We start from the raw sequence: 12,191 nt of genomic DNA, 5'->3' as shown, positions 1-12,191 counted from the left end.
CAAGGTCAACTCCTCTTGCCAGGACCCTGGCCTCTTCCTCTGAGCTCAAAGGACCCAGGAGGCAGCTGTAACTTAAAGCCTAATGGGACTCCTGCTGTGTCTTCTGGTGGGTATGTTCTCCCTTTGGGAGCCAGGGTCTCTGGATGCACACAGCCTAAAGTTTCAGGACAGAAAGCACAAGCTCTCCCAATGGGTCTCTGGAGTGACAGCAAGCAGGGCCACCTCTAGGCCACTTCTACTTCCACCCTTGGGTTGCCCCTCCCCCTCCCGTCTCCTACCTATTGGAGCCGCAGCCCCATGTCCCAGTCACTGATCTGGGGTGTATACCCCTTCCTAGAGGAAGGGTAGAGGGAAGAGGATGACATCCTTTCCTTGGAAAGTCTTATCATTAATCTGGTTCCTTACGTGTACCTTTTGTTGTGTTTATTTTTGAGAGAGAGAGAGAGAGAGAGAGACAGAAGATTGAAAGTGGGCTCTGTGCTGTCAGCACAGAACCTGATGCAAGGCTCAAACCTATGAACTGCGAGATCATGACCTGAGCCAAAGTCGGATGCTTAACCAACTGAGCCACCCAGGTACCCTAATTTCCTGTTTTTAATAATTATACTGTTGTTGGGGTGCTGGGTGGCTCGGTTGGTTAAGCATCTGACTCGATCTCAACCCAGGTCTTGATCTCAGGGGTTGTGAGTTCAGGCCCCATGTTGGGGTCTGTGCTGGACATGAAGCCGACTTAAAAAAAAAGAAAAAAGAAAAAAAAAATCATACTGTTGTAAAAGATGAACATATGAGGAAGCTGGGTGAACCGTATTAAGCATTCTTTGTACTATTGTAAAAAGCAACTTTGTTGAGGTATATAATTTACATGCTATAAAATTCACCCATTTTAAATGTACAATTCAACTTCTGGTATATTTGCTCAGTTGTGCAGAGCATCACCATGATCTGGTTTTAGAGCAATTTCATCACCCCAGTAAGTCCCAGCCCCAGGCCACTACTGATCTGTTTCTGTCTTTGCTGGTTTGCCTTTTCTGGACATTTCACATAAAGGGATTCATTCCTATATTCCTATGATACGTGGTCTTTTGTGTCTGCTACAACTTGGCGTGTTTTGAGATCTTTGTTCTCTTTTCACAAATGTAAAATTATATCGAAACGAAAAGCCAGAAAAGAACAAAAAAATAAAGATGAATCACCACCCTTTCCAGCATGGGAGGGACTAACATACTACCAAGTGGCTAGTTAGTCTCAAGAGATGGGCTCAGAGGCTTGGCATTGGTCTCTGTTGCTGACAGGCTGGACATTCAGTAGTAACAGAGCTAGAGCAGCCTCGGTGAGTCAGAGCCATGCTGCTGGCATCATGCAGAGCACCGCACCTCCCCTCCCCGCGCACCCCCCCCCCCCCCCCCCCCCCGCCACCATAGCTAGTCCATTCAAAAGCCCTTTTCCCGGCACAGGAGGTTTCCACCTGACCAATGGAAGGTTTCTACAACAAGCAAGGGTGTCCACTCTGATTGAAGATCAAGGCCAGGGAAATGACCAGGCAGAGCTGTGAACCCAGCCATCCCACTGTGAGCTGGGCCTGGGGCCAGGACTCCATTTACTGTGTACCCACTTTTACTCCCTTAACCTAACCAGAGTCCTGATGACACTTGACTTGGTATCAAAGGCACCTGTGTTCAAGGGCAATCCTAAAGCAACGCCAGGTATTCCTCTTCCCTGGGGTATGTACAGTTCTCTGAGTAAATAAATGGCTGGAGGCCCCTCTGGGAAGGACCAGGACAACCATTACTGCATTCCTCACAGCAATGTGGGAGAGGCCTCCCTCATGAGATCCGGTCTCTCCTCTGGACAAGGGGTTCTGAGCCTGAGAATTGCCTCATGTCTGGGAACTAGGTAATGTTTTGTGACTTCGTCTTGGGGCAGCTTCCCTCAGCCATTGGGCCAACGATCCCTTGAGTCCTTCCGGTTGTATAAAGGAAGCCAACCCCTGTCAGCTGCCCAGCCATTTGCCTCTGGCCACACCATGATCCATTCATAGCTCCCTAGCTCTCTGTGAGTCTGGTCCTCCCTCCTGGCCTCTGAAAGGCCCGAGCTACCAGCTGGTCCTATTGCTGTGGGATCCTCTAGATCCCATTGCTATCAGGGAGCCCGGTTCTGTTACAACATCTTCTTCTGTCAGTTTGGGCCCCAGAGGAATGGCCACCCAACTTCTCAACGATGTGGTGCCTCTTTCTTTTTGGTAGATGGAGGTCCTCTGGGTCCCTTTGTGGAACATACTTGGCTGGTGGGCATATTTGGCTGTCACAAATATAGAATTACGTCCACTCTAACACGCAGAACTTAAGAAAAGTGTCTTACTGCACAGCCAAGTATCAAAAAGAAGAAATGGCATTGGGTTTGAGGGGAGATAGAACTAACAGAGATTTTGATTTTTTTTTTTTTTTTTTTACTACTCAGAATCAAGGACCCCCTTGATCCTCCAGCTCTGAGAGTAACATGACACAGCGATGGGAATATCTGCAGCTCTTAACCTCGAAGATGACAGCAGTGGTTGGGCTCTGCCCCCCATTATAGAGAAACTGAGTATGGAACCAGGGGTAACTGGCTGGCTCAGTCGGTTGAGCGTCCGACTTCAGCTCAGGTCATGATCTCATGGTTGGTGAGTTTGAGTTTGAGCCCCACATTGGGCTCGCTGCTGTCAGTGCCAAGCCTGCTTCGGATCCTCTGTCCCCGTTCTCTCTGCCCCTCCCTCAGTCACACTCTCTCTCAAAAATGAGTATTAAAAAAAAAAAAAGGCAACTAAACAGGACCTGGAGAATTGCTCTGAGGGTAAGTCTAAGGGTTTCAAGTGAAACCTTTAAACTGCTAAGGACCTAGAGTATCCCTGAGTTATCTGGTCCACCTCCCTCCATTAGACACAAGGGCAGGGCTGGGTCCCAGAGAGGGGAGAGGCTGGTGGTCCTGAGTCCTACCCTCCTACCCATCATCACTGAGACGTCCCTTCTCCCTCCACCGAAGGAAAGGGGTAAATTGCCAAAGGAAATCAGCCACCAAAGAAGTCATGTCCGGGTCCACTTCCTACCTCCCACACTGTGGGTGCAGCCACGTGAAGCCAAATGCACAGGCGGTTTCCATACTAGCAAAATACTTTTATTACTTTATAATGATAAAAGAAGGAGAGTAAAGATTTCTTTTTGGTGTATACCAGAGTTAAGGGCAGTAGGAGGATAAGGGGATTAACAGGATTTTTATGTACTTTGATGACAATAGAAAGTTAACAATATCAACTGTTTGCCATAAAACTTATCATAGCTCCCCCAAAACACATATATAAAGGATCATAGTTTTAAAATCTATAAAAGTAAAAAATATACAGTCAGAAACTCTAACGCTTATTTCCTCTTTAATATAAAATTGTAAACATTTATTTACACAAAGCAAATGTGTATAACAAAGTCCGAGCACCCTTTTCTTGTGAGTCATGGCTCCTGGAAGAGGGGATTTGCACTGAAGCGGAGTCTCCCCCCTTGACTACCCAAAAACCAGATTCATAAATAAAGCCATGGGCAGCTCCCTGGGGGGGGGGGGGGGGGAACCCCAAGCATCACATTTTATTGCTCCGACACTGCAGCGAGAAGCCTGCTGTCTGTCCGGCGGCCCGAGGGCTAAGGCAGGGGCAGCCCTCCCCGGGAGGGGACAGAGGTGAGCGGCCAGGGGGAGAGCAGGAGAGGAACAAGGACTCATCACCAGCCTGCAGCCCGCTATTTTTGGTTGAAAACCCACTGAAGTCCCCCTCTTCCCCTTTAGATTGGGGAACTCACTCAGAGGGTGGAGTCTTCACTGGCTTTAGGATTCGTTCCCTTCTTTGAGAGCTAGATTCAGTACGAGGAAGGCAGGGAGGGCATTTAAAGGGGAAATGGCCCAGACACCACCCAAGGTGGCAAATGGCTATTAGAGAAGAGGATCTGAGGGTCCAACTACCCCCATGAAAGGCACTGCTGGTGCAAAATAATTACCCATGTGTGTGCAACCATTCATCCCCTCAAAGCCACTCGGGCTGCCCACGTGGATCTCTTCCTTGGCTTAACTCTTTACATATGACACTCCCTGAATCACCCGAGACTCCAGGGAAATAAAAATGGGGTTGCGGTTTCTCCAGGGACCACTCTACATGGAAGCCACTCTCTTCAGTGTCCTATTTTCTCTCCAACACTCTGTTTAGAAGGGTTTCGCCCTGCACTTACCATTTTGCTTTCGTTCTAACCGAAGTGCTCTCTCCATCTTTGTTTCCAGAAACAGCCCATGGGGAATACTCTGTTCTGCGGACTCTTAGCTTAGCCAAAGTCCATTAATTCACAGACCTTCAAAGAGAAATCCACTCCAGTCTTTATAAAGGATGTATTAGTGTTATAAAGTCATTCTCTTCAAAAAGTGCACGTCATCTGACGAGGGAGAGCGGCAGAAGTGGTGAAACAGAGTGGAGTTCTCACCTGCGGCTCGGCCTGTGGCCTCCTTGCCCAACAGTGCACACCTCTTTCCCTCCTTCCCCCAAACCTTTGCTTTCTGGGGAGGGGACACCAGCCCCACTACTACAATGCTAGGGCTCCCTAAGGAATCGTAATGACTTTCTCCTCCAGTCTAGTAACCTGTGGCCTTAAAGAGGTTTTCCATTTGTGCTGGAGAGAGAAGGGGAGGCAGAGAGGTCATGGGAACTGCAGATGGGGTGAAGGAAAGACGTCTGTGCACAGCAATGATCACCTTCCTGACACATTAAATACAAGTTTTGAGAGAAACTGCAGAACAGGGGGAGGGTTTACAACAAAAGGGGACACAGGAATCCCAAATAATCCATCTCGGCATTTAGCCTGGGGGTGGCCTGGGGTCCTGGAAGCACAGCATTCTGGGGGGAGGAGGAGGAGTGCGGCTGGAGTGACCACATCTGTGTCACTAATTCTGCTATCTCGCGGCATCCTGTTCCTTTTTGGCACATGCAGTCACAGCCTGTACTGACAGAAATGATTGCCCAGGGACCCTCCCTTTCCCCTGAAAGCGGACAAAGAGCAGGAATAAAAAGGGCTCTTAACCAAAGGAAACCCTAGGTTTCCAATGCCACTTAAAATCAATTTAAACCACCACCTATCCTAATCTGTCTTAAAATCTTAAAAAAAAAAATTAATCTTTTCTATGCTACAAATTGCAAATAGTTCTGCTATATAAAGTTGCAACAAAACCTGTCCCCAACACTGGGGAAAGAGGAGAAATCTTGGATTAAGTCAACACAATGGCAGAGATTTTTATGAGCCTGCCATCGTGGGGTTTCACCATTCTTACTGTTGGTTTTTTGGTCATTTGGATAGAAAACCACTCGTAGAACCCTATCCTGCTGTCCCAACACCAGGCAACAAAGCCAGCAGATGGGCTGGGGCCAGCCCGACGGGCCACAACTGCTGGCTGGGAGCTGTGCACCCAGCAGACCCTGGCCTGGCCAGGCCAGGCCTCCACCCTGGGGCTCTGGCTCCACCCACCCAGCTCCCCGGGCCGCGGGCTTTTGGTCCAATGTAGTTGCTCTTTCTTGAATCTGAGAATAAAAATACAGGCTGTGTGAACATTTGAGACCACCACAAATCCTCCAGTTACTGAGGCCCTAACAGGTCATCCAGATCGTTCATCCACTCTTCCGAAGTCCTGTTCTTCAGCAGGGAGTCGATCAGGTCAGCATCTCCGGCCATGCTGGCCAGCCCACTGCCACCCGGCTGCCCGCTGTAGGCGAAGGGCAGATCCTGGCCCGCGGTCCGCACGGGATAGGCCTGAGTGCAGTGTAGTCCCGCCCGGCTGCTCATCGATGGTGCAGGGCTCTGGCTGAAGGCCCCCAGCTCGGGTGCGGCCGGGCTCAGGCCCGGCAAGCCCTGCTGTGGGGCTCCCTGGGGAGGTGCTGGGGCAGGGGCTCCGGTCCTCTGCTGCGCACTCACAGGGGGCAGCATGGACCCTGCCGCGGCTGCCGAGCTCATGGGGGCCATGGGCCTGCTGGGCATCGCCTGGGAGAACTGCGGGCTGGACATCTTCAGGTGGGCCTGCTGCATGTGGAAGCTGGAGGCTGCCGTGAAAGGGCTCACGGTGTTGTTCCCTGGGGTCTGGCCACTCAAGTTCGGCATTCCCTGATGCTGCCACGAGGGGTTCTGGCTTCCCATGGCAGCAGACACCCTTGGGACCTGTGGCTTTGTTAAACCAGAGTTCAGGGTCCCCTTATTGTGCTGCTGGGGGAGGCCGGAGCTTCCCAGAGAGTTCTGCCCATAGGCAGCGGAGACCGAGGTGCTCTGGCCCACGCCAGTCTGCCGTGGAATGTGGGCATGTCCGTTGGTGGCCTGTGGTGGGGGCTGGCCGACTATCTGGGTTATGCCGGAAGCCAGGCCATAGAGACTGCTCTGTGGCAGGCTCTGGGAGCCAGTGAACTGAGCCACACCCCGGTCCTGCTGGCCTGAGTTTGAGGGGAGAGAGGAAACCGAAGTGTGTCCAGGACCCATTGACATCAAATTCCCGGCCTGAGGAAACGCTCGAGAACAGCCGGGGTTTGATGCACCCAAGTTGTTCATGCCAGGCACAGCAGCAGAGGACCCTGGAAGACAGAAGAGTCGGTCAATCAAGCTGGCATTTCCTGGACTGCCGCTGTGGAGACATCTTTAGGACCCAAGATGCAGCCGTTATTCTCTGGCATGAAAGGCAAAATCAGAACACTGGACATCTTATCGTCCATGGAATCTCAAAGACGACAGCCCTGGGAGTCAAAAGGGAAGCAGATTTCCCACAGGGTGGAATGGAGGCCAGTCTGGAGCAATGAGGAATTCAAGACAGGCTCAGAGGAAGGGGCAAACACCCCAGGGCGGCAGAAGCCAGGAGACTTGATGATTTAACCTTCCAAAGCCCACCCTATTTCTGCTCTGTGGGAGGTCCATGCCGGCCCTGGGGACTCCCAGACAGATCCAGCCCAGGGTCTGCCTTCAGGAGGCAAAGGCTCCATGTGGTGTAACAGGGTTACAACAACAGCTGGGCAACAGGCCATGTGAGTGCAGGGGTCTGAAGGGTCAATGCCTGGGAAGATTTGGGGAGGGCTTCAGAGAGATGGTGACAAACACACTGGCTTTTTTAAAAGGGCTGAAGAAACTTCCTCTCGGGGCACCTGGGGCGCTCAGTCAGTTAAGGGTCCGACTCTAGCTCAGGTCATGATCTCATGTTTCGTGAGTCTGTGCCCTGTGTTGGGCTCTGTGCTGACAGCTCAGAGCCTGGAACCTGCTTCAGATTCTGTCTCTCTCTCTCTCTCTTTCTCCTCCGCTCGTGCATGTTCTCTCTCTCTCTCAGAAATAAAGAAACATTAAAAAAATTTAAAAATAAATAAATAAATAAAAGGGTTGAAGTTTAGCAATTTCACCGTTTGGAGAAAGAGTATCCTAGACAGAGAAGAGAGTGTGTGCAACGGCATAAATTTACGTGAGGTGGTCTGTGTGAGGAGCTCCATGGCCGGAGTGCAGGAAGGGCATCCCACTGGCTAGAGATACGGCTGGAGAGATAGCCGTGGCCAGACTCAGAAGAGCTGTGGCTGCCATGTGGAGGACACAGTTGCAAAGTCCCAGGGTAAGTGGACCGCAACAGTGGTTTGGGGGCTGGGTGGGGGCTGCTCAAATCAATTAGGGGAGGGGTGTACCAGCTATGGCACATGGGAGTGAAAGAGGGAGAGTGTGAGATCCTGTTCTTGACACCACCGAACAACAAGGGGGCTGAGGGAGGGACTGAAAGCAGCAGATGCTGACTGATCAGTGGCGGGCACTGCATGGGGGAGACAGCCGGGAATAGGAGAGAGAGGTCCTGTCCTCAGGGAACCTGCTGTCTGGGGCTCTGTCTTAAGCAACGGATGCACAGTGACAACACTCACCAAATGGGTTTCTGTGGGTCGGGGGTGTACTATTCAGGGGCTGGCCATGACTGAGCTCTTTGTTCCTCCTCTCCCTCTCTCCACCAGCACCTAAGAACTAGGCTGAGGGACAGAGGAGGGTGGAAACAGTCTGCTTTGCTCCCACTGACAGCCCAGAACCATGTGAGACGCGATGAAGGCAGGAAGGCTGGCTGAAGCCCAGGCTCCTGAGAAGCCCGCAGACTTCAGCTCCACGGTCTGGTCAGCACACACATAAAACTCCACCTAGGCTCCTAGTCAGGACACAGCCATGGGGAGCCTAGGTGGCTCAGTCGGTTAACCGACTGACTTCAGCTCAGGTCATCATCTCGCAGTTCATGAGGTTGAACCCCACGTTAGGCTCTGTGCTGACAGTTCAGAGCCGGGAGCCTGCTTGATTCTGTGTTTCTCTCTCTCTCTGCCCCTCCCCCACTCATGCTCTATTTCTCTCTCTCACTCAAAAGTAAACAAACATTAAAAAAAAAAATTAAGGAGCGCACAGCTGTGCTCAGCTTTCCCTGGGACACTTTAGAGTGAGAGTTGTTGACCAAAAAAGGGACAGGTTTTGAAGATAGGCCAAGAAGAACTAGAAAGGCAGGTGCAACCAGGTTTTACTGCTTCTGTCAACCGGCGTATCTATGAGTTTCTGGAGTGAGGCCTGAGCAAGGGCAGTCAGGTTCCCTTGCACATCTGAGCTGCATCAGCCAAGACCTCAGAGTGTTTCCTGCCCCTCTGTGGTCAACTGTCGGCAGCTGATGCTGCCGTTTGGGACACTGAAGTGAGTGGACAGGAAGAGAGAGCAGAAGCAAAAGGCCACACAAACTACACTTAGTCTCTCCTTATCTAGAAAATAAGAGCATCATTTTTTTGAAGGCACATAACGGCAGGAGCAAAGAACCTTCTTAAGAATTACAGAACCCATTTCCTGTTGATAAGCTAGCCTCCAGCTAGAAATGATTATGCTTCAAAAGACCGTGCAGCCAGAGTACTGACCAAGGTGGTATGCCTCTGTGACCCTCTCCTCCTAGCCTGCAAGGGAACTAGAAAGCCAGGCTCCATAGGCAGACCAAGGTTTACATAAGCAAGTCTATTTAGCCCCCAGCATATAGCATGGCAGACAGCAAGAAGCCAGCACGAGTGCAACGGACCACCTGCTCTGTCCTGTGCCTGCCTCCCCTGCCCGACTCTGCTGCTTCAGACATCCCCTCACCTGTGAACTGTCCAACCTGCTGTGGGAAGGTGCTCTGGGTTGGGTCTTGGTACTGGGGAGGTGGGCGCGTGAGGTGGCGCTGAAACTGCTGTTTCTCCTAGAAAATGCCAAGAACAACAGAACAGTACAATAAGACCCACATGGAACAGAAACAACAGTTACATCAGAGAAAAGTAAACTGCTATGGTTTGTTTCTCACAGATGAGTTCCTGTGAAGGTAACGCTCATGGTTTCATTTGGGGGATTTTTAATAAATTGTAGGAAACAGAAGGACGGGGCAGATCTAAGGAGCAATGATTTAAAAAAAAAAAAAAAGTGGCGTATCAGTTTAAAAAAATGTGGGGAGGGCAGATCGGGGAAATGCAAATCAAAGCCACGATGATCTACCTCTTCACACCCACAAGGATGGCCAGGATCAAAAAGACAAGTACGGCAAAGATGCAGAGAAACTGGCACCCTCATACGCCACTGTGGGAACGTGAAACGGTATGGCTGCTCTGGAGAACCGTCTGGCAAGTCCTCACAAGGTTACACATAACAGCCACCATATGCCCCGGCAATTCCACCCCTACGTACACACTAAAGAGAACTGAAAACTTATGCCCATAAACACGGAAAACAAACCAAATGTCTATCAACCGATGAATGGATAAATCAAATGGAGCTTTTCCAAACGACAGAATATGATCCAGCCATAAAGCAGAGGGGAATGCTGCCACAGGCCACAACATGGGTGATGACTTTTATTGGGCAGGCAGTTTCTTTTTAGGGGGTGAAAACTGACGAAGTCGACTGTGGTGATGGTTGCATACCTGTGTGGATATACTAAAAACCACTGAACTGTACACTTTAAGTGGGTGGATTATATGTCACACGAACCATATCCCAATAAAGCTGTTATCTTAAAAAATGGCAGAATGGAACACCTAGGTGGCTCAGTCGGTTGAGCGTCAGACTTTGGCTCAGGGTCATGATCTTCGCATTGGGCTCTGCACTGACAGAACAGAGTCAGCTTGGGATTCTCTCTCTGCTACCCCTCTGCTTGCTCAAAAATAAATAAACTTTAAAAATAAATAAATATATGTAATAAATACAAATATTATATACATGTGGCAGAACTGAGGCAGTGATGTGGGCTTTAAAGTCATCCTCAATCACCTTCATCTTCTGGGTAGATGGTTTTTCTGTTAGGACTTTGAAGATGTAATTTAAAATCCTGAGAACTCTCGTAACCTTGGTGACCAAGCGGGTGAACTGCAGGACTTGGAAAGAGATTGTCGGGCCTGATTCTAGAACTCTAGGACCTCAGGGACATTTTCATTTCCCTCTGTTGTATTCTGGCTTCTGACAAACTCTGTATTTACAACAAAGCTGGGACCCACAGTGAACTGGCAGACCAGTGAGCTCGGTGCTGTGGCAGTTGTAGACAAGGGACGTGGAAAAATGTCCCTAACAAATAAAGTTTTAGCTAGAGATTTGCCTTCACTGATCACCAAGTGACATTAAAGCTACTTCTGAAACAGGCCACCATTGTCTGAGAAATGCCACACTCCTGGAAAGGGCTTTAAGATGGCAAATGACAGGCAAATGAGCGCGCATGCACACATTGGAGCGGAGCACGCCTGTGTGCACACAGAAACACGCTGAAGCTGAGCGCACGTGCGCGCAGCTGCGCGCACACACACACACACACACACACACACACACACACACACACGATGGAGCTAGCAGCCGCGGCAGTGACTGGGGAGGCAGGGGAGAGTGGGGGTGCTGGGGGGGGGGGGTCACCTTCCACCTCCTACTTTACCTGTTCCGCCAGAAGTTGCTGCTGCCTTTGTAAGAACTGCTGTTGCTGCAGGTGCTTCTGTTGCTGCTCCCTCTGTTTCTGTTGGTCCAAGAGCAACTGGTGCTGCTTCATTACTGCCGCCTGCTGCTGGCTACTGAGATAGGGGGTGCTGCTGTGAGTGCTGGCCCCAGACGCAGCTGGTGGCTGGCTCCCCACACTGGCAGCCTGGGCTGGCACAGGGACGCCGGGCGGGTTCTGCTCCTGTCAACACAGGTAAGAGGGCCTCAAGTCAGGGAGACATGGTGAAGTCTGTGAGCCCCAATCAGGGCAGACGAGCTGTGCCCGGTGAGGGCCTGGCTCCAGGTTCTCTCTTGAAGCCTCTGCTTCATTCCAGGCCAGGCCAGAGACCAAAAGAGCTAACACCTGGGCATCCAGCAGTCAGCCACTAGCTGCCTGTCAGCTCTGCGGCTCCTACGGTTCACCAGCGGCAAAGGTGTGATTTTACATTTAAGCTCATATTTGCATGCTTTAGTTCCAGAAGGCAAATGGAGCCTCTAAATGCTCACTTTCTGGAAAGTGTGAGTACAGATGGGTTGCTGGAGGAATGCCCTGAGGGACTACGACTGATGGAGATGCCATGTTCCAAGTGTACAAACCTTGGGTCCCCAGTGGTGGGATGGTCCCTGAACTGCCTGAAATTGTATCATGTGTCCATTTGTGTACGGCATTTTCCTGAGAAGAGACTGCTTGGCTTTTGTCAGATGTTCACACTCAAAAAATACTAAGTGTCAATGAAAACTTTAATAAATATTCTCAATTATTATATGGACCAAAAGTGAGAGTCATGTCAAAGGCTATATACACAATATCATCCTGTCATGGCTTATAATTTAAAAGGGGAAAATTTAACTCGAAATGGGAAAAAGGTAAAAGGCAAAGATCATTTAAGCAAGTTCAACTTTTTGAGCTCCTTTCTAGTCCTTGTATGTCTACACATTTAATCTTTACAAGAATCTAACCTTAGAGCAGACAGCTCCTGAGGTAATTTCCTCACCCCACGCACCAGAAGGTTATGGGCCAGAAGGTTTGTGAGGCCCTAAGTGCTACTGAAGTGGCAGTTACCACCAGTTTTTTTTTTTTTTTTTTAGTTTATTTATTTTGAGAGAGAAAGAGAGAGAGAGGCAGAGACAGAAAGAAAGAATCTCAAGCAGGCTCTACATTGTCTGCATGGAGCCCAATGTGGGACTCAATCT

The 12,191-nt window shown here is 50.2% G+C and overlaps 1 protein-coding gene across 1 annotated transcript in view; it reads right to left on the bottom strand.

The window, feature by feature from the left end:
* Positions 1-3,128: 3,128 nt before the first annotated feature.
* MAML1 (mastermind like transcriptional coactivator 1) overlaps positions 3,129-12,191 on the bottom strand; it is a 43,320-nt gene continuing 34,257 nt past the window's right edge. Inside the window, exons 3-5 of the mRNA XM_053907610.1 lie at positions 10,960-11,199; positions 9,153-9,249; positions 3,129-6,613 (exon numbers count right to left, since the gene is read on the bottom strand). Coding sequence (XP_053763585.1) covers positions 5,634-6,613; positions 9,153-9,249; positions 10,960-11,199 — 1,317 coding nt within the window. The 3' untranslated portion in view covers positions 3,129-5,633. The remainder of the gene's footprint in view (positions 6,614-9,152; positions 9,250-10,959; positions 11,200-12,191) is intronic.

Source organism: Panthera pardus, unplaced genomic scaffold (assembly GCF_024362965.1).
Source record: "Panthera pardus isolate Hobbes unplaced genomic scaffold, ASM2436296v1 HiC_scaffold_2, whole genome shotgun sequence".
NCBI classification, from domain to species: domain Eukaryota; kingdom Metazoa; phylum Chordata; class Mammalia; order Carnivora; family Felidae; genus Panthera; species Panthera pardus.
The sequence above is the reverse complement of the archived record's forward strand: the minus strand, read 5'-3'. Positions and strand labels throughout refer to the sequence as shown.